Source organism: Myotis brandtii, unplaced genomic scaffold, assembly GCF_000412655.1.
Source record: "Myotis brandtii unplaced genomic scaffold, ASM41265v1 scaffold525, whole genome shotgun sequence".
Lineage (NCBI taxonomy): Eukaryota > Metazoa > Chordata > Mammalia > Chiroptera > Vespertilionidae > Myotis > Myotis brandtii.
Window position 1 is genome coordinate 3,018,184 of NW_005369915.1, and position 20,679 is coordinate 3,038,862.

General features: G+C 47.5%; 2 protein-coding genes across 2 annotated transcripts in view; one reads left to right on the forward strand and one right to left on the reverse strand.

Moving 5' to 3' along the window:
• CCDC149 (coiled-coil domain containing 149) overlaps window positions 1-12,684 on the forward strand; it is a 92,172-nt gene extending 79,488 nt beyond the window's left edge. The window contains exons 12-13 of the mRNA XM_014548903.1: window positions 2,964-3,080; window positions 12,112-12,684. Coding sequence (XP_014404389.1) covers window positions 2,964-3,080; window positions 12,112-12,503 — 509 coding nt within the window. The 3' untranslated portion in view covers window positions 12,504-12,684. The remainder of the gene's footprint in view (window positions 1-2,963; window positions 3,081-12,111) is intronic.
• Window positions 12,685-13,065: 381 nt separating this feature from the next.
• The window catches only part of SOD3 (superoxide dismutase 3, extracellular), a 12,489-nt gene continuing 4,875 nt past the window's right edge, over window positions 13,066-20,679 (reverse strand). The window contains exon 3 of the mRNA XM_014548890.1: window positions 13,066-13,185. Within this exon, the coding sequence (XP_014404376.1) occupies window positions 13,066-13,185 (120 nt within the window). The remainder of the gene's footprint in view (window positions 13,186-20,679) is intronic.

Here is a 20,679-nt window from a genome sequence, read left to right on the forward strand (position 1 = left end):
CAACAGGCCAATATTGTCAGCCTCATTCTCCCCGCCCTGTGCTGGCCTCTGCATGGAGAATGGTGCTTGGGGAGCTCGGAAAGGAGGTGCCCTTTGTGTGTTCATACTCTAGAAAGAGACACAATAAGCCAGAACAAATATGGCAAGAATGGAACCTGGCTCTTGGAGCTTTTCATTTTAATTCTCTCTTCTCCACGTTAAGCATCAGCCTAAGGAGGAAAATGTGCATTTTGAAAGTTCTTGGTCAATTTTAGAGGAGATGAGGGATGTTTAGTTAGAAGGAATCAGGGGGGCTTCCAGAACCCAAAACACCAGTTCAATGGAACCTTCTACAGCAGTTGTGGTTTGACTCTAGTTTGTGGGTCCCTTGCCCACTCCTCATCCTCCAGTCCTACAAACCAAAGGGAAACTGTGCAACAGCAGGCCATCAGATTAGAGCTCAATGCAGTCAATATAGATGGAATCTGGACTGAGTTAGAAACAATAGAACCAGGATTCTCCTAAGAAAGATCTTTGAATCCTTCAAATATTTTGCAAGAATGACCAAACCTTGGCATTTAGCCTTAAGATTAGGAAATGATCTCCCCAGGCAGGCATCTGGGGAGGTAGGTATCTTCTCCCCAGTCGCCACCTTGGTTGAACATGAATGACTGGTGGCTTCTGTTTCTCTTCTCTACACGCTTGTTACTCGGGTTCCTGGAGAGGTTTACTGTTGCTAGTGCCAGCATTTTGGAGGGGCCATGTGGAATGGATGATGCCCTGTGGTTTGAGAAGGCCACAAGACATTCCACCCTAGACATTTCCTCGTGACAGGAAGGGCTGAGGATCTCAGCCAGCTCCCAATTCAGCCCATAATTTTGATTCTTTGGTCACCAAGGCAGTGGGGACTTGGAAGGCTGGTTGGGACACAGAGAGGCAGAGTGTGTCTTTTACTGAGTCCCCTTAAAGCTGGGGAGCTGCCAGCCTGCCCACTGGAAAAAGATGGGTCAGGAATTGCAGTTTTTCCCCTGACTTGAGAACAGTTACTGTGGCCTCAGTGGTGAGAAAAGTCCATCCTGAGGCATCTGCTGTGGGTTCACAGTAACCATTAAGCCCTCAAGGTATTTCCATATGGTATCTTTGCAGCTCAAAGGGAGACCTAATTACTTTGACTTCATTCTGAGAGTCACTTAACAGTACCCCAATGGTTCTCTTTGGGAAACCTCTCCAGACTGTGGCCCTGAAGATTTCTGGATTTTTTCCATATGCGAAGAATAGCTGTGCCACTGGAGAACTTCAGGGTCAGCTCCTATCAGACTTCTATTCTTCTAGCATGACCCTCAGATACCAGAGAAACCAGAGTGCTATGGCTCTAATAACATAGGCCGTCCGCCTGAGGTAGCAGCAAGCACCCTGCTCCCAGAACATCAGGGTTCCCAAGCATGCGCCTGCCATTTATTCACACGTTTATCAGATACTTGTTAAGCACCTAACATATGTAAACTCTCTACTACAGTCTTGGAAATCAAGTTAATAAGACCAGGCCTCATGGGAAGGTAGTGTTATAAACAAACTAGAGGCCCAGTGCATGGAATTCATGCATGGGTAGGCTCCCGAGCGGCTGCTGGCTGCCAGCTGGGGCCTCCCTTCGTTCCGTGCCACCCCCTGGTGGTCAGCACACATCATAACAAGTGATCGAACTCCAGGTCGGTCGAACTCCCGCGGGGACACTTTGCATATTAGACTTTTATATATATAGATGAGGACTCCAAGGTAGAGTCCAGGTAAACCAAAAGGAATGGAAGTCTTCACTCAAATCCCACTCTGTGCTCCATTGAACCTCAAACTGACCAAGATAGTAGGACTTTAGAGCCTCTGACCTGAGCCCCAGAGACAACTAATGAGTCTTGCGAAAAGTTAAACAGCTAAGGTTGAAGCAGAGGCTGGGACATGGCCCCTGGGGTTTGGGGTTTGGCACAGTGGTTCCCACCAAGAGGGTCCCAAGGCTTCCCGGAGCAAAGTTTGGGATCCAGTCCTGCCTATTAGGCCATCTTCACTGCCATGGCAGCATTGCTTTCTGTCCACACCTTTTGTGTCTGTGTTCAAGGTGCTCATGTTTTAAAGCCATACTTCCCTGCTCCTTGCTCCGTAACTGGCCTTGAGAATAGAGTTGTAATGGTTTCCCTTTCCTCCTTCTCTTTGCCTCAGACTTTCTCTGTCCACTTAGGGAGTTCATGCAAATTGAGTAAAGGTTGTGGCTGGTCTGGGACTGTATGTTCTAAGTGAAAGTTTAGCTATGATAATTTGAGGAACCTGATACTACCTGACTTATGACAGAGTTATTATTCAATCTTAATGACCAAATCAAATTAAATCAGACAGACTGTCTATGACAGTGCTATGGAAGTGCCTCCTAAAGTAATAATTTGAATAGGTGGCATTTACCGAGTGCTGACTAAATGCCTAAGTGCTTGACATGAATTAATTCATCAAAACCACCTAGTGAGGTGGGTGCTATTATTTGTCCTTATTTAACAGATGAGGGTTCTATGGCTGAGAGAGATTAAGTGACTTGCCTGAGTCACCCAGCTAGCAGGTGATGGAGTCCAGAACACAAACACTGTAGGGCGGTTCCAAAGCCTGCTCTCCTAAGCACTGTGATGCTGTTGTTATTGTTATTATTGTTGATATCTCACCTTGATCAGTGCCACTCAGTTTTCAGCTAACATACAGGTGTTTGTGGTCAGCCATGCCCTGAGCAGATTCTCAGGACTCATAGACAGCTATTCCCCGTCCTCACATGAGAGAAAGCACCTGCTGGCCATTGCCCTTCCCCAGTTTTACCTACGACTGAAGAAGGTGCCTTATTCACCAGCCAGTCCATTGTGTGTGTGTGTGTGTGTGGCGGGGGGAAGGGGGGGGCGTGAAAGCAGCAGCAACTCCATTGAGTACTAATATGTCCACTTTTCCCTTCTCCACAACAGGGGGCAAGGACACCATTATGCTCAGCGACCCCACTCTGCCCACCACACAGAGGTCCAGGTCCCCACTGCTGAAGTTCGCCGAGCAGCCCACTGAGGACAAAGCAAACCCCACGAGCAGTAAGCACGCCTCAACTTCTTGGTCCTTGCTTGGCCTGTGCCTGGGACAGAAGAGGGCTCAGTGGACATCAGTCCTGTCCATCTCTGTGGCACTGCTGGGTCATTCCTTGTGTTTCTTTCTTACTCCTTTCTTGTTGCTCCCATGGTTCCTTCTTGTTTGGCATTTCCAGCCAAAAAACGCAGGTCCCTGAGCTCTCTGGATGGTGGCACAGAGGTTAAGAGTGAGAGCTCAGTTTGTTGAATGGCTTGGGTTTCTATTCCAGCCCCACATCGTATGGAATCTCATGGCTGTGAGAACTTGGGCTAGTAACTTTAGCCTCTGTCTTCCTACCTATAAGTGATGGTGCCAACCTCAGGGAAATGGCTGTGAGAACTTGGGCTAGTAATTCAGCCTCTGACTTCCTACCTATAAGTGATGGTGCCAACCTCAGGGAAATCTTGGCACATTGCCTGGCACATGGTACGTGGCCTGGGAATCAGTTGCATGGAGAAAGAGTTGTATCCACTCTCAGGCGCACTTTCTGGAGGCAGGGTGTTCTGAAGGGGACCATTAAGGGTGCCAGAGGAGCCAGCAGGTGTGAGGGCAGATCTCTTCCTATGTGGCAGTCTTATTTCTCCAACTCAACTATCCTTCACATCTTTTTAAGTTTGGCTTGTCTTCTTCCTCCATTCCCAGTGTGGTTGCCAGCTTCCAAAATGGCCCCACATGACCCCCTTCTGCTGGTATTTATGACCTACTGTGGTCCTCTCCTGCATTGTATCAGGGTTGATCTGTGTAACTCACAGAATACAGCAGAAGTGATGGTATGTGACTCCCCAGGCTAGGTCATAAAAGACATATAGCGTCTGCCTTGCTCTCTCTGTCTTGGATCATTCACTCTTGAGGAAGCTGGCTGCCATGTCAGGAGGGTACTCAAGCAGCCCTCCATGCTACTCACGTGGTATGGAGCTAAGCCCTCCAGCATCAGTCATGTGAGGAGCCACCTTGGAGGCAGCTTCTCCAGCCCCAGTCAAGCCTTCAGATGACAACAGCCCTGGCCAACATTTGGCATTCAACCTCATGAAAGACCATTAGCCAGAACCACCCAGATAAACTGCTCCCAGGCTCCTGGGTCTTAAGCTGTTAAGTTTTGAAGTAATTTGTTACAAAGCAGTACTTGACTAATACACCTTGCATGCAGTGTCAAGATTCTTTCAGGAACATCTACATTTCTTCTCCATCTTCTCTTGCTCAGAACGATGCCTTCAGCCATCACCTCTCTGAAAATACTCTCAAAATTGCCCCCGTGCCCGGGGCCAACTGCAGAGTTACGGTCCCACATTTCCCAAAGCTCAATCTTTCCCACCGAAATATTCCCCGGACTCCTCAAGTATGATATCCCCAACTCTTCCTGCCTCCTCCCTTTGTCATCTCCCTCTCAGCAGCTCTCCAGGCTTGAAACTTTAGAATCATCATTGACCACTGTCAGCTTTCCTTCCCCATCCACTCCTGGTCTTTAGCCAAACCCTTTCTTCAGAGTTCCTCGTACCTCCATTCCTACCACCTCTGCCTTGGTGCAGGCCCACTTTACCTCTGCTGCAGGGCTTCCATCCTAGGGTTCCTGCCTCCCAGACTCTCCTGACTTCATCCCATCTTCATCCTGCTGCTTTAACATGAAGCCTCTGGAGCACTGATTTCCATCCCGCTCGTACCCCACTCAGAACTCTCAAGTGGCTCACAGCTATCTTCCACTTAAAGTCACAGCTCTGCAACCTGGCCTGGCCTGCCTTTCTAATCTTACTTAGGTTTCTCTGATATGAAAACTGTGCTTCCATCAAACTGTACTAACCAGCTGAACCAGTCAGCTATTTTTGTATAACAAACCACCCTGAAAGCAGCAACTGTGTATTATTTATTACAAGTCTGTGGGTCAGATGGGCTCCACAAGCTCACTCACACATCTGGACAGCTGTTTTTTGAAGCTTGTGCTAATCACTCATCATAGTGCTGGGATGGTAAGAATAGAAGCTAGGACAGGTCTGGGATTTCAAGAGAGGTCCCCATGCACATGCAGGGAGAATGCCTGGAGAGAGCCCCTGACCTGGGTGGGTCACACAATTGGCCAGAAGACAAGGTTGGGTCTTTCCCAGCCCAGCAGCACGTGGCTGTTTGCAAGGCTGGTCTGAAACACAGGGTGGCCCGCTGTGCAGTCCGGAACATGTCTTAGCTGGTGGTCATCCCCTACCAGCATCTGAGATCCACATGGAGAGCAATGCCCTCTGTCTGCTCTGGGCTGCTGAACCCCTGGAGGGTGGGGGGGCGGGCTGCTACATTGAAAGGGAGCCTGAGCCTGGCTTGATTTTCACCAGGAAGGCATATGTAATGGCCTGATTCACAATGATCGCTTCCCGGGTTCCATCATTAGCTCTCATTGTTCCAGCCGGTCCTGCACCAGCACGGGTGGAACAAGGAAGCATTTATGTCACGGCTGTCATGCCTGGGATGGCCTCCTCATCACTGCGGCATCTCTGATTAATTCCAACTGAAAGCAGCTCACGCTCTGAGGACAAAGCCCATCAGAGACCGGTTAACAAAAGAAGACGAATGTCCCCATTGGGCCAATGACGGGGGCGTGGAACACATTTTTAGGGACCTAGCAATCTTTCCTTCAAAGAGCTACTGTTTCTTCATTTTTTTAGAGAAAATATATTTCTCTTTCCACACTATTTGTGTCATAATGTATTTGTATCCGTTGATTGCCTCGTCATTATTAATATGTGTATTGTTACTAATAAGTATTAATGATCCTAATTCTGTTGGCTAAAACAGCACAGAATAATTACTATTATTTATAATAATATTTTCCTACTCTGGACCAGTTCAGAAATCTCTCTTGTATGAAAATGGCAATGCTATGCCTTTGTTCTCACAGGGAAGATGGAATTCCCACAACTTCAGCATTAACGTTCCAGAATCACAGAATGAAAGGAAGATTTTGTTCCCACGGCAAGTAGCCAAGGTCCTTGTTTTGGCTCAACAGTTGTGACATTTTCAGTAAATTTTCTTTGTCAGTGGCTTGAGTATATTTTTTTACGTATCTCTTGGATAAACAAAGGGGAGGAGTGTTTTGGTAAATCTGTTGCAGACCCATAAGCCACTCCTGGAGCCTGGCCCCTGTATATTTAAGGTCCCGAGGCTCTGAAAAGCTAGCCTTTCTCAGAAAACAATCCCCACGAGAACCAAACAGTAGAATTTCCGCCTCGTCCATTCCCTTCTGCAGCTGCGTTTCGACCTCTGATGATGACCGCAGTGTTGCTCCCCTCCCCACACCCAAAAAGCAAAGTGTAAAAGTTCTCCCTGCTCATCTCAGAGGCTTGCTATTCTCAAAAAGATTCATACAGTTGATTATGAGCAGACTGTCACCTAAGGAAATGGCACAAGGCAAAGTGCCAGCGACCAAAAGTCCCCTGTGTTAATTCAGACGCCCCCTCACTTAGATGTAAATTAAGGCTGAGAAGATTAACCTGATCCGTGGTATAAACACTACAAATGGTGTAGGGGTTAGGTTGTCACTGGTAAGGTTAATTAATTTTTCAGGGCCACCAGAATATACTGTTAGGTGTCCTGGAAGAAGTAACATCATAAGAGTAATTTCCAGAAGGAGTTTATTCACCTCAGGCTGGTGGAAAGTGTCGCTGCAGAAAAGACCATCCATTACTCCTCTAGGATAAGGCTTCTCGCTCTGTTCTGGAAACTCGCTCATTTTGACTCAGTGTTTCCCATGTCCCCTGAACAACTGCTATAAAATTTTTATTTGTTAGTGTGAAAATTATGTAATTGCTTCCCTGGGCTACCTCAAAATGTTTATGTGAGTTAGAAATCTTTCTCTTTTTACACCCTGAAAATGCCAATTTTAAGAACTCTTAGGGTAGCAACCTGAATACAATTGGGAACAAACACAATAAATTCAAGGATTGCTTTATTAATTAGTGCATGGTGTTTAAATATGCTAATATATGCACTGATTCATGTGTTAATGTATATGTTCAAACATTTAATAAGCTATTTATTGAACCCCTACTACAGAACATTGGCAAAGTTAAAAAATTAACCAGGTACTAGTAAGATCTGATACCTCAGGTGGTTTTTATAAGTTAACTATATATGGATAATCATTCAAGGGTAACAAGAAGTACTATGTTCTCTTGGGGTCCAGACACAGCCTTGTGGGGATTAGGACTGTGGGGAGATAACTTCTGACCAGATTTAATCAGATGGGCTTCGTGGAGGAGATGGCCATCTGGATACGTAGAGTAGTGATGGTCATGGAGGAATTGACCCTCTAAGCCAGTGATGGTGAACCTTTTGAGCTCGGCGTGTCGGCATTTTGAAAAACCCTAACTTAACTCTGGTGCCGTGTCACATATAGAAATTTTTTGATATTTGCAACCATAGTAAAACAAAGATTTATATTTTTGATATTTATTTTATATATTTAAATGCCATTTAACAAAGAAAAATCAACCAAAAAAATGAGTTTGCGTGTCACCTCTGACACGCGTGTCATAGGTTCACCATCACTGCTCTAAGCAGAGGTGCAGCGGGTGGGGCTGGGATGCTGTGAAGGTTCTGTGTGGCTGGAGCCTAGGGCTATAAGGAGAAGAGTTGGAATGTCAGGTGGAAAGGTCAATGGATGTTGGGTCACTGAAGACTTGAATCTCAGGCTAAGGGCAGGCTGGAGGTTTGACAGCTGGGAAAGGCATGGTCAGGTTTGTGTTTTAAGCTCACAGTGTTTCTCAAACTGCAATGTGCACCCAGATTGCTTGGGATCTTGTTAAACTGCAGATTCTGAACCAGTAGGTCTGGGGTGGGGCCTGGGAGCCTGCATTTGAACAAGCTTCCTGCTGATGCACCACAGCTGGGCCAGGGACCCCACTTTGAGTAGCAAAGCTTTAGGGAAGGCCCCTCTCCCAACAGGTTGGATTAGAGCAGGAGACTAGAAGCAAAGGAACCCAGTAGGAACTAACCTAAGTATCCTGGCTGAACAGATTGGGCTTTTTTTTAAATCAAGGTTTGCTTTGTCACTCATTTATACATTACTAGAGGACTGGTGCATGAATTCGTGCATGGGTGGGGTCCCTTGGCCTGGCTGGTGATCGAGGCCCATCAGGGGGGCCGGCTGGATCAGAGCCTATGGGGAGGCCCCACCGGCAGGGGGAGGGACCACGGGAGGTTGGCTGGTGCGGGGAGAGGGGGAAGAGTGCGGGGGCGGTGGGGAGGTTGGCTGTGGGAGGGCACTGACCATCAAGGGGCAGCTCCTACATTGAGCATCTGCCCCCTGGTGGTCAGTGCATATCATAGTGACTGGTCATTCCGGTCGCTTAGGCTTTTATATATACAGATGAATTTCATTGTAAGTACAAGTAATGGTCTCATTTTCAGGTACAGTACTTACTGAGATCAATGAGTTCTCAGGAGAGTAGTAGTTGTCCATGACTAAGTACACACTTTAGAAAGTGCAATGTGGATTTGGTTGAACTTCTGTCCCTGGGACTTTTTCTCTGGATATCAAAAAGGCTAAACAGAAAGAAAACGACTTCTTTTGAAGGTGAGAAGCAAATGTGTATCAGAAGGACTAGAGCGGTATGGGGTGTGAAGACAGCGGTCACAGCCTCCCTGGCTGAGTCAAGACCCACAATTATCTTCCCCAGTGATGCCAGCCTGTCGACTGTCACAGCCACCACTCTGTCCACAGTCATCTCTTCCTTCACTGTGCCCCACCCCCCTTCACCTTAGTGGCTTCATTTCAGTCTTGTGGTCCATTTGATCTCACCAACATTTTATTACTTCTAAAGTTTCTTAGAGTTTTTTTTCCAAAGGTTCAGCCATTTTTAAGTTTCTTAAAACTGTAAACACTATTTTAAGTAACTAAATGCTCAAAAAACACATCCAGCTTTTAAATTAAATAAATAGAAGCTCAAGCCCTAACCGGTTTGGCTCAGTGGATAGAGCGTCAGCCTGTGGACTGAAGGGTCCCAGGTTCGATTCAAGTCAAGAGCATGTACCTTGGTTGCAGGCACATCCTCAGTAGGGGGTGTGCAGGAGGCAGCTGATCAATGTTTCTCTCTCATCGATGTTTCTAACTCTCTATCCCTCTCCCTTCCTCTCTGTAAAAAATCAATAAAATATATTAAAAATAAATTAATAAAAAATAAATAAATAGAAGCTCAAAACACATCCTATTCTTTATTTTACTTCTCAATAATGGTTGACATTTAATATTTTTATATTAGTTTTATATGTATAGCATAGTGGCTAGATAAATCATGTAATTTACAAAGTAATCCCCTCAATATTTTAAGTACCTACCTTGCACCATACATAGTTACTAGAATAATGGTGCATCACATGAATTGATTTGCAGATATTGAACCAACCTTGCATGTCAGGAATAAATCCCATTTGATTATGGTGTCTGATCTTTTTAATTTATTGCTGAATTCAGTTTGCTAATATTTTATTGAGGATTTTAGCATCTATGTCCATCAGGGATATTGGCCTATAATTTTCTTTCTTTGTAGTGTCTTCATCTGGTTTTGGAATCAAGATAATACTGGCCTCATAAAAATGAGCTTGGGAGTCTTCTCTCCTCTTGAATTTTTGGAATAATTTGAGAAGGATAGGTGTTAGTTCTTCTTTGAATGTTTGATAAAATTCATCTGTGAAAGCTTCTTCCAGGACTTTTGTTTGTTGGGACTTTTTTTTTATTACTGCTTTGATTTTTGTTGGTTGTAATTAGTCTGTTCAGATTTTGTTTCTTTTTTATTCAGTCTTGGATTATTGTATATTTCTAGGAATTTATCCATTTCTTTCAGATTGTCCAATTAGTTGGCATATAATTGTTAGTAGTATTTTCTTATAATCGTTTGTATTTCTGTAGTATCAGTTGTCACTTCTCTTCCATTTCTGATTTTAGCTATTTGGATCCTCTCACTTTTTTTATTGATGAGTCTGGTTAAAGATTTATCAGCCTTGTTTATCTTTTCAAGGAATCATCTCTTGGTTTCATTGATCTTTGTTATTGTTTTTTTTTACTCTATTTCAACTGTTTCTATTCTTAAGAACTACCTTTATGTATTATATTAAAATATAAATGAATCACACATATAATAATATTGGTACATGTTGCAGAAATTCTAAGCTATATTGTAATTCAAATGTTTTAGAATGTTATTTTTAGATTACATCTATTTAGATTTATGCACTTTTAAATATGTAACCTTTCTAAATTATATAAATAATCCTCAAAAATTCATATAATTCTTAAAAAGTCACCATATACCTATTATCTGCCAATACAGACACAAACTAGAACATACAGTATGATTTCAGTATTTGAAGTTCAAAGACCAGGCAAAACTCATCCTTGGCATCTGAAGTATGATAATGGTTGCCATTGGCAGGAGAAAAGTGACTAGGAAAGAAACATTGATGTGAGAGAGACACATCAATTGGTTGCCTCCCACACACATCCTGACCCAGGGGGCCAGGAATCAAACCTGCAACCCAGATACGTGCCTTTGACTGGAATTGAACCTGCCGCCCTCAGTCCAAGGGCCGATGCTCTATCCACTGAGCCAAACCGACTAGAGCTTTTTTTTTTTTTTTTTTTTTTTTAAACATTCTTGAATGCTTAGAATGTTCCAAGCACTGTGAACAAGTCAGGTGAAATCCCTGCATATATTCTAGAATAAGGTAAACGTGTAAAATGCTGAGCACCAAGCCTAGCACAGAAAAGCACCTCATAAGCATGAGCTGGTATAATTCCCTTTAGAGGGGAGTGGGGTCAGGGGCGGGGGTGGGGGGAACCAGATGGTGCAGGCAGACTGAAATGGACAGAAGGACACGATAGGCGAGGGAACCGTGGGAAATGAGGCTGCAGGGTGGAGCAGGGGCAGACAAGGTAGGACCCTGGGAAGAACCTATGTGAAAGGAACCGAAATGTCTCCTAAAAGCCCCAAGACACCAGCGGACGGTTTTAACCGGAAAATACATGGTCAGACAGGTCTACTTCCTTCTGACCCTTCCGCAGTTCACCCTTGGTTCTCCAGAGTTCCAGCCTGAAGCACACCTGCATATATTTCAGGCCTGGGGGCAGTGGGATTCTACTCTGGTTCCATTGAGGGGACCAGGAAGTGCCCCCAGGCCCCTTGTCCCTGGAGGCACCCGCCCAGCAGCGAGTCTCTTCCATACATTTCATCACTGCGTGTCCCCAGGGCTCGCTCCCAGGGTGCTTCCCAATCATGCAGCGCCACCTTTGCTTGTTAGGTGGGGAAGGGACCTCAGAGAGTCCTGCCCTCATTTTGTATCTGGGAGAAGAGACCAGACAGGTCCTCCGGGTCACAAAGCCAGCGAGTAGGAAAATGGGAGCCTGAGGCCTGCTCTCGGGGCCCACCTCTCTCCCGCCTCCACCCGGTTGCAGCTGGAGAATTTCTATTGTATAGAGAAGGGGTTTGGGGAACAGTTTAGCTGGGGACAGAGGGAGCTTGGAGCTGCTTTTGCATATAGTCGTCTTATTTGAAATTGAGGAAACTTCTGCGTCTACATCAAAGACTGCAGGGCTGAAGGAGAATGGGGAGGGTGGGGGACGTGAAATCCCTCCCAAACTGCACTTCTGTGTCCCACCCCGAGGCAGACAGAATCCCTTTTCACTTCTAAAGAGCACAGAACCTTTGTCCTCAGTTAAATATTGAAGGGACATGAGGAGCCAAGGCTAGAGAGTGAAGCGGGAGGTAGGGAGGGCCTGGACAGGATGGATTACGCAATGGCCCTGGTGCTCCCTTTCCCTCCCTCAATGGCACGGTCATCACCAAAGGGCCTGCTGCTTTCTCTTTGAACTTGCGGCCAGTGTCCCCCTTCAGCGAGGGGGTAGGGGGCCCAGGAGCACTGTGTGTCTCAGAGGCCCCGTGCCAGTGGGCGGGGGTGGGGAGAGTTGGGGAGTGAGGGCTGCCTTCCAGCCAGAGGTTTGACGCTGTCCTCGGTCTGTTCCAGGGGAGGTTCAGACGCAAGACCGAGATGAAAGCTGTGCCGCCGCCGAGGTGCTGACAGCGCCAGAGGATGCCGGGAGGCCGGCTGTCAACTCCCCGGCAGATGAGAGCCAGGGGCACCGACGCAAGCACTTTCATCCTTCATTACCCTCGTTACCTTCGGTGGAGGAAGAAGTAAACAGGCCTGGAAGGGAGACCATGAAACTGACAGAGGAGCAGGCAGCTGCAGAACCGGCGGGAGTCAGGGGGGAGAGTCCCGTGGAGGGACTGAGGGACGAGCCGGGGCCGCCCAGGTCTGGCCAGGACCCCTCCGCATCTAGTCGGGCAGCAGCCGAAGCGCCCACCCGGGAAGATGGGCAGGAGAGTGGAGGCCCAGGGAGCACCGTGAAAACATGAAGGGGAGCGGGACGTGGCATGAGGACACCCGGGCGGCACCGAGGACAGGAAAGGGTGCGCCGTCCGCACAGCTCGGCGAAGCCGCTTTCCCCTCAACACATCCAGGCGCGGCTCCTGTCGCAGACTGAGGCTGTCCTGATGCCCGCACAGTGTGATTCATTAAATGCGGGTCCTCACGCTTCTCGGTGTCATCTCTCTCTGCCGGGGATGCGCCGCTGTGAACGGGGCCAGGCGGAGTCGTGGCCGCCATATGGCTGGTGCTCGGCACCCGCCTTTCTGTCAGCGTTTGTTTCATTAGAGAGATGTTTTTTATTAGCGTTTCATGATGTCCATCAAAATGATGGGAGGGCTTCAACCCGGTGGGGTTTTTAATCAGATCTCCTTCCTTGTCACGGTGAGGTGGCTGGAGAGGAAGGTGTAATTGAGCGTAATGGGTCCGGAGGGCCCGCTGCTCCCCCGCATCCCAGCAGGCAGGGCCCCGCAGGACCTCCTGTCAGGGGTGTTCTTGGCATCCTGCCTGCCGCACGCTCTGTCCTGACACCCACCGGCAGGTGGAAGGGGCTTAAGCAGGCTCAGAAGGTGGGGCTTCGGGTCTGGAATCCACAGCCCCTGCCGAGACCTGTTTGCTGGCTGCTGGAGCCCCGTGTTCCAGCAGGTAATTCTGCAGGATAAATCGACTGGACTGATGGTGGGGTGAGACGGGAGGAGGGGCACTCCAGGGTTGTTTTTATTTTTTGTTTCTGAGGTGAGATGTGGGCCGGGACCTGGAAATGCTGCCTCTCTCATCCAACCTGTCTATGGCCGTGTGGGATTGGGGCAAGATATAGCTGCTTCGGGCCCATTCAGTTTCCTGCCCCACCCGGAACCTCAAACTCATCACTCCTCCAGCAGAAGGTGAAGGCTGCCTCCTCCGTGCCCCCAGGGACAGGGATTTTACAAACAAGACAGGGAGCTCGTGACCCTAGAGGGGAAAGAGAGAGGAAAACAACCCCATTTCATTCTGGTGAGGGGGCTGTGGAACCAAGTACTAGCTCCACATGTGGGGACAGGGGTGTGGTCAACCCCACCGGGTTCCTTCCTTGAGGATAAAATGAGCTGTTCTCAGCAGCATCTGGCCCTGCAGAAAACTGAAGGCTCATCCAACGATAGGACTTACTTTGAGCTGAACTCAGTTTCTTTTCCCAGGAAGACCTGATACCAGACTCCAAAGCTCAAAACACTGAGAACCAGAGTCACTGCTTCAGACAAAGAGAGGCTCCCGGGGTGGGAAAGGTTGAAAATTCACCCTAAAAACCGGATGATCACAATCCTGGGGTGAAACCTGCACGCATGTGCGTGGCCGGTCCACCCTGCCACTTCCCGGCCACATTTCATCTCCTGGCGCCGCTCTGTAGCAGCATAGGAGCCCGTGGGAATTCGTGCTGTCTCATTCCAAAGGGGCAAAGTGCAGACAAGAAGGCCCAGTCCTTTGTCATGTGCGTGATGGGGGAGCCTCCGGCAGCTTTCTATCCACTCACGGGAGGTCTCCCCTGCTGGTGGGATGGGGGCATGCCCGAGTCAGTGCACTGTGGCTCCTGGTGAGCTGGACACACCATCTGCCCCCATCTGCCAGGCTGGAGTGCCCCTTTCCCCCCCCCTCTGTGCTCCAGCCTCTTCCCCCTCCCCAGGTCCACCCCTCCGCTTCTTCTCCGGGGAGGCCATTTCCACAGCTGCAGAGCCCGCACAGCCCAGCAGCCACAGACATCATTTTCCTGCTGCACTTGGCCTTAATCGCCTGCAAATGTTCAGCCCTGCTGCATAGGACGCCAGAGTCACCAAAGGAAAACACAGGCAGATTTCGTACCATCCCAATCAAAGGGACAATGTCTCCCGCAGAAGCTCTGGTTGTGACACACGGTCAGCCAGGTGCACATCTTTAGGGCCCGTTGATGACATTCCAGAAAGCAAAGCTTATAGTGAACTCCCAACACAGTCCATCATGGGCAGGAAACTGCCGTGAGCCCCAGAAACTCTGGGGTTCAGGGCAGGGAGGTCATAGAGAGTGATCACCTAAACCCGCTGCAGGCAATCAGCCTAGAAAGACATTGTGTTATGAGATGGCATTAGAGCCAATGAGTCGATCCTGTTGTCGTGCCCCATACACACCTGTGACATAGTCCCACCCCTGCTATCCCAACCCAACATGGTTCTTGTGTTCCATAGCATTAAAGAGAGTTTCAGCCATTACTGATGGTTGCCTTTTGTCTTTTTAGGAGTCACTATGAAAGGGTGCAGCCTTCTCTGCCCTATTCCACCAGATAACCCTGCATCAGTCAGGGTCTCCTCATCTGTAATTCACACTTTTTGTTTAAGAAACTTAGCAACAGAAAAATGAATTATACTGCATAACAAGAACTTTAGAAACAGGGCCTTCCAGGTCTGGTTCAAGGATCTGGGTTCCCATCATCCTGCTTTGGCTGCCTCGGTGTCAGCTACTTCCTCACGCTCACAAGAAGGCTGCAACAGCTCCAGCCATCACCTCCTCTTCCAGCTGTGTTCAAAGGCAAAAGGAAGTTTCCCCTTGTGTGTGTGTGTGTGTGTGTGTGTGTGTGTGTGTGTGAGCAAAACGCTCAGTTCTTGTAGTATTTCATTGGTGAGAATTGTCACATGCCTATGTCTAAACCAATCCCTGGCAAGGGAGATGAAAGTATGTCCTGGGTTTAGGTTCACAAATTGGGGAGGGGCCCTGTTCCTGAACATGTAGACCCTACAAGGGTAAACACCAAAACAAAATCAGGTCTTGAGAAGCATAGGCGAGTTGAGAATAGATTTGAGTAGGAGGCCATCAACAGCAATGTCACTGAACCCCAGGTCTGGTTTTTTTAAAATTTGTTTCCCCTTAAAAAGCCAGAATATTATGTTACTGATGAGGGTGGCCTTGGGGGGAGGGTGGTGGTGGTTGTGTGTGTTTTGTTAGTTAAGAAGAATGCCATCTCCTCTCCCCTCTCTCCTGGCTTCTCTGTCATCCGTCCTATTTCGAAGCTGGAACGCTCCCACCTTTGTTTACCTCCTCAAGTGTGTCTGTCCTGCCATTATTTTTCCAGCCTGGTTGCCAGCAGAATGCAGAGCCGTCTGGGTAAATGAAACAGAGCTGACAGGTCTCTTAATGAAAGCGTGTTCGCACGGCCTGCATTTCTGGCGATCTCTCTGTACCCGGGAGCCTTTAGGTGAGGACTTTTACATATGAGTGTTTGTCGTTCTTTTAATTAAGGCCCACGGAAATGGATTGGTTTTTGCAAACCAGGCATTTCTCATCCCTAACGCCTCTCCCTTTCCAAGCCTCTCTGTCCCTCCCCCTCCCCCTTTCTTCTTGGCTGGCACAGCTATTCCCAAAGCCTCTCCACAGGGAGGCTCCTCATGGCCCTCAGCTCAACCCCTGCTGGAACTTCAGCCCAGTTGGCAACCTTAAATAAGCCAAATTCGTTTTCCCATCATTGTTTTTCTGCGCCCTCTCTCCCAAGCACACACCACCATCTCGTTGGGAAGTTCTAAAAAAGGGTTCTGGTATCTGTCATTCACGTGTTGGGGTGCATTTTCGGATGTGTTCTTCCTACTGGAGCATGGAGGATAGGTACCCCAATTCCCCATGGGAGTTTCAAAGACCAGCTACTTTCCTGTCTCTTTAAAATTACAGCATGACTTGGCTCCTCTTGGTTTTTTGTTCCTCCAAAAAAAAAAAAAGGCCCTTCCTCCTGGCTTGACCATTTTCCGGCAGCCCTGGGCCTGGCTTGGTACCCTACTTCTCTTTGAAAGAGGTCTCTCTCTGAGCATCTTCTCCCTCTGCTTTTATTCGGGAAGCCTCCTTAATAATATGGAGGGTACCTTAGGATGTCAAAAAGGCAGAGGAGTCCCCTTAACTCACTCGGCTAATATATTCCCTTTTTTCCAGATGTCTTTCTGAACAAAGAAAAATGTGAAGATCAGAGAGATGCAATAGAGAGCTCAGTAGTGAATCTAAATAGAAATGAGAAGCAGGAAGAATAAGAAGGACCCGTCCCTGGATATTATGATTGCTCACAAAAACAAAGCAAACCACATTGATACAGCATGAAGGCAATTTAAAATGATAGATATTGATGCGCTGCCTTACATTCTATATCACCTCTTTACTAAATGAGAGTGTTTTGGAATGCACAGTGAATGTTTGTATACCACTGACTAGTTTGACTTTCTGGAACCTAAGTGAGCCCAGGAATATACATTTTTGGGGATCTTAGCCAAGGCCAGTGGTAGCCTATTAAATTTAAAACAATTGGCTTTTTAAAAAAAGGCAAAACAGCTGCTATTTTGTAGTTTAATTTCAAAAAAAGAAGTAACTTCTATTCATTTATAGGCTTTGCTGTATTGGATTCTATGATCATCATGTGTCATGACTATCATTTTTGTTACCTGAAATAAATATGTGGTAATTTTCCTTATATAGATGTTTAATTATCTTTATTATTTGGGTCATTTCTCTCTCTCCACCCTCGCCGCAGGCCAAACATAGGCTGAGCGTTTCTTCATATTGTAGCAACTTAATCAGTTACAATCTATCACCTAAAATTATTAGCTCATATGCTCATCATGAAAATTAAGGAGAATGTAAAGATTTTATGCATTCAATCCAAAATGCCAGATCTAAAATCAGTTCATTTATTTCCTGCAATCTTTCAAGTTGATCCAAGTACTCACTGATTTGCTCTATTTTCTCACATTTTCAGTATAAAAAAAACCGCTCAAAAAAATTCACTGCAATTCTGAGAAAAAGCTTATCCTAAACATCTAAAGATAGCATTTCTAATTATTGTCTACATTGTGTTTAAACTGTGCAAACTTGAGCATTCTTCTCACTTTACCAGCTGTGTCTAGGTAGAGTCATGACATCAAATGCTTCTAATTTTACAAAAAGAAATCAAAACAAGTGTGTGTGTTGAAGTCTCGGTGACAAATTCGAATCCTGTGAGTCAAACAGGCAAGCTGATTAGCAAGCTGGCTGGGAAGTCAACACAGCAAATGTAAAGAGATTAACAAAATAGACCCGTAAGGGGAGAGGCTAGAAATAGCCTCCAGGGGCCAAGTGGGGGCCAAAGAACAGGTTTGGTGGCAGGTTCTGGGCCCAAAGCAAATGCCTGCCTTCCTGGCCCACCATCTGTCCCTCATCTCCGATCCCCTCCCCACAAGAGCTGGGATCCCAGAGTTTCTCTTCTAACAAACCTAAGAGGTGGCACCTTTTCCTTTACTTGAATCTTTCCCGTGGTGTGGCACTCAGTAGCTCACAAGGTAGTCCAATCCATGAGGAGTAGCTATTTTTCTGACCGTAGCCAGGGTTATTAATTAGACACTTAGTAGATCCTGAGGCTTCATGGGATGCTCTATAGCAGCGGTTCTCAACCTGTGGGTCGCCAATCTGTGGGTCGCGACCCCTTTGGGGGTCGAACGACCCTTTCACAGGGGTCGCCTAAGACCGTCGGAAAACACATATATAATTACATATTGTTTTTGTGATTAATCATTATGCTTTAATTATGTTCAATTTGTAACAATGAAAATACATCCTGCATATCAGATATTTACATTCTGATTCATAACAGTAGCAAAATTACAGTTATGAAGTAGCAACGAAAATAATTTTATGGTTGGGGGTCACCACAACATGAGGAACTGTATTAAAGGGTTGCGGCATTAGGAAGGTTGAGAACCACTGCTCTACAGCTTTCCTGAATAATACTTGATTTAATCCTCACAACAATCCAACAGGATAGTTTTATTTTACAGATGAGGAAAGCCCGGCCCAGAGAGGTGCAGTGACTTGCTCAGGTCACACAGCGTGTGAGTATGGCAGAGCCGGGGTTCCAAACAGGCTTTTCTAGCTGAACCCGAGCCATCAACCATCACACTCCATGCATTCCTTAGCCCTGGCAGGGGACTGTAATTTGCCCTTGGATCAGTTCCTCTCTGTTTCTTGGCTCTGGAGCCCCATGGAATAGTGTATCAATTCCATTCCCATTAATGGACAGAACAGAAAGGAGTAGGTCTGCTGGGGTCTCTCCTCTGTCTGAGGGGCTGAGGGTAGTGAAGAGAGAAACTAAGAACAGAAGGTGCTATGGTCTGAATGTGTCCCCCCAAAATAAATATGTTGAAATGCTAACCCTCAAAGATGATGGTAGGAGGTGGAGCCTTTGGGAGATGCCTAAATTATGAGAGAGATTAGTGCCTAAAGGCTTCCAGAGAGATCCCTTGCACCTTCCACCATGTGAGGATGCACCAAAAAAGCACTTGCTGTGAACCCCAAAAAAGTCTCTAACCTGGTCATGCTGGTGCCATGATCTTGGACCTCCAGCCTCCAGGAGTGTGAAAAATAAATTCCTGTTGTTTCTAAGTTACACGGTGGTGTGTGTGTGTGTGTGTGTGTGTGTGTGTGTGTGTGTGTGATAGCAGCCCAAACAGAGGAAGACAGAAGGTAAGTGGTGAAAAGCACCAGTCTCCTTCTGAAAAATAAACCCAAACCTCCTGGGTGATCCTGAATTAACCTATAATCTGGCAGCAGAGTCAAAGATGACGTGTCTGGCATTTTATCCCTCTGTAATTGCTGCCTGGTCAACTTTTAATTGTGGGGATAGGTGAGCCCATCTCTTTGAGATCAGGATATTTAAAGACGCGGTTTGCTCATCCCCTGTCAGTGCTGACCTGTAGAGTTCATGTTAAGGTTTCAAACCAGTGAGAACCAGTTGGGGGAGCAGAGTCACCAGACAAGAATAGCCTTTCTCCCCAATCGTCCCTTGGGTTCAAAGGAAGAACTTTCAATGACAAGTTAGTCCTGGTAAGAGGCAAAAATAACCACTGGGGATGGGTTTCTGGCTAAGGTTCAGTTTGACTCACTGTTTTAAGTGTCGGGGAGACATAGAAGCTGCCTCCAACTAACCAGGTGCAAACGCCGCGGCTGGGATGTGGGTCTACACCAGGAGGTTGGAAAGTTATTATGAGAACTTTTGTTCAGTAAATGAAGGCGGATACGCAAGACTGATCTAGTCTGCGTGTAGATTGTGATTTTCAAAAAGAGGCTGAAACTCCAAGTTTCGAATTAAAACCAGCCGCCTTCGGGCTCCATTGCTTCCAAGTGCTCTTGTGTGGAGAAGAGCATCATCCTATCATCCTGGTTGTGCAGAGGCCGACAATGCCGTCTGCCCAGCACAACCTCCTGTAACTTGCCCAGTGATGCCGCTTCACTGGCCCGACCTCAGCTGCCTGGGAAATGGACCTCATGCCGCACGGATTTCAACTCCAGTGTCGGAATCCCCGGCAGCCTATTGCAAACAGATTTCCTCCTCTCCGGTTGGGTTCCACCGCTCCGGGATGAAGCCCAGGAAATGGCATTTTCCTCTCTCACTTCCCACAACAAGACTTGCCGGCAGAATTGGGACGAGGGGAACAAGGAGGAGTCCTACAGGGGTTTTGGAAATATCTTTGCTACTTTCAAATAGTAACTGAGCCCGGGAGAGAAGCCTCAAACAAACAAAGTAACCGAGGCCCTGATGCAGTACTGAGCTGCTGCGTTTTTAATGTGCAACGTGAAGATTGCCAGACCCCCCAAAGGGTATCTCTCCGCAGGGTGGCGAGAAATAGCCGAAAGCTCCTTCCGGCAGGCAGCACGGCTGGCAGGGCCACGCATTGGTGGTGGGTGGGGAGGTGGGGACTCTAGGCAACCCCAGGACAGGCCTCAGAGAGCGTGGCAGAATCTAGGAGGTGGAGGAGTGGGGAGGGGGGGCGTGTCCTGAGGGCATAGAGGTATCTCAGGGCTCGTGGGGTGAGGGCAGGGGTGACAGGGTAGAAAAGGACCTCAGGAGTCTAGGAGGCCCTCAGGGTAGATGGAGTATATGGTAGATGGAGGGGCGTACCTCTGGGGGTTCTTAGAGCTCAGGGTGAGGGTGCTTCGAAGGGGGGGGCTACCCTCTGGATGGAGGGGGGTGACTCAGCATGCCTGGCTGGAATCTCAAGGTAGAGAGTGTCTCTGGAAAAAGAGGGAGAAAATCACGGTGGGGCAGGGTCTTGGGGCACATGGAGGGGATCTCGGGGAGCTGGGAGGGGTGTCAGGGCACCGGCACGGAGGGGCAGGCGGACAGGCGCGCTCAGGCCGCCTTGCTCTCCTGCCGCCGCT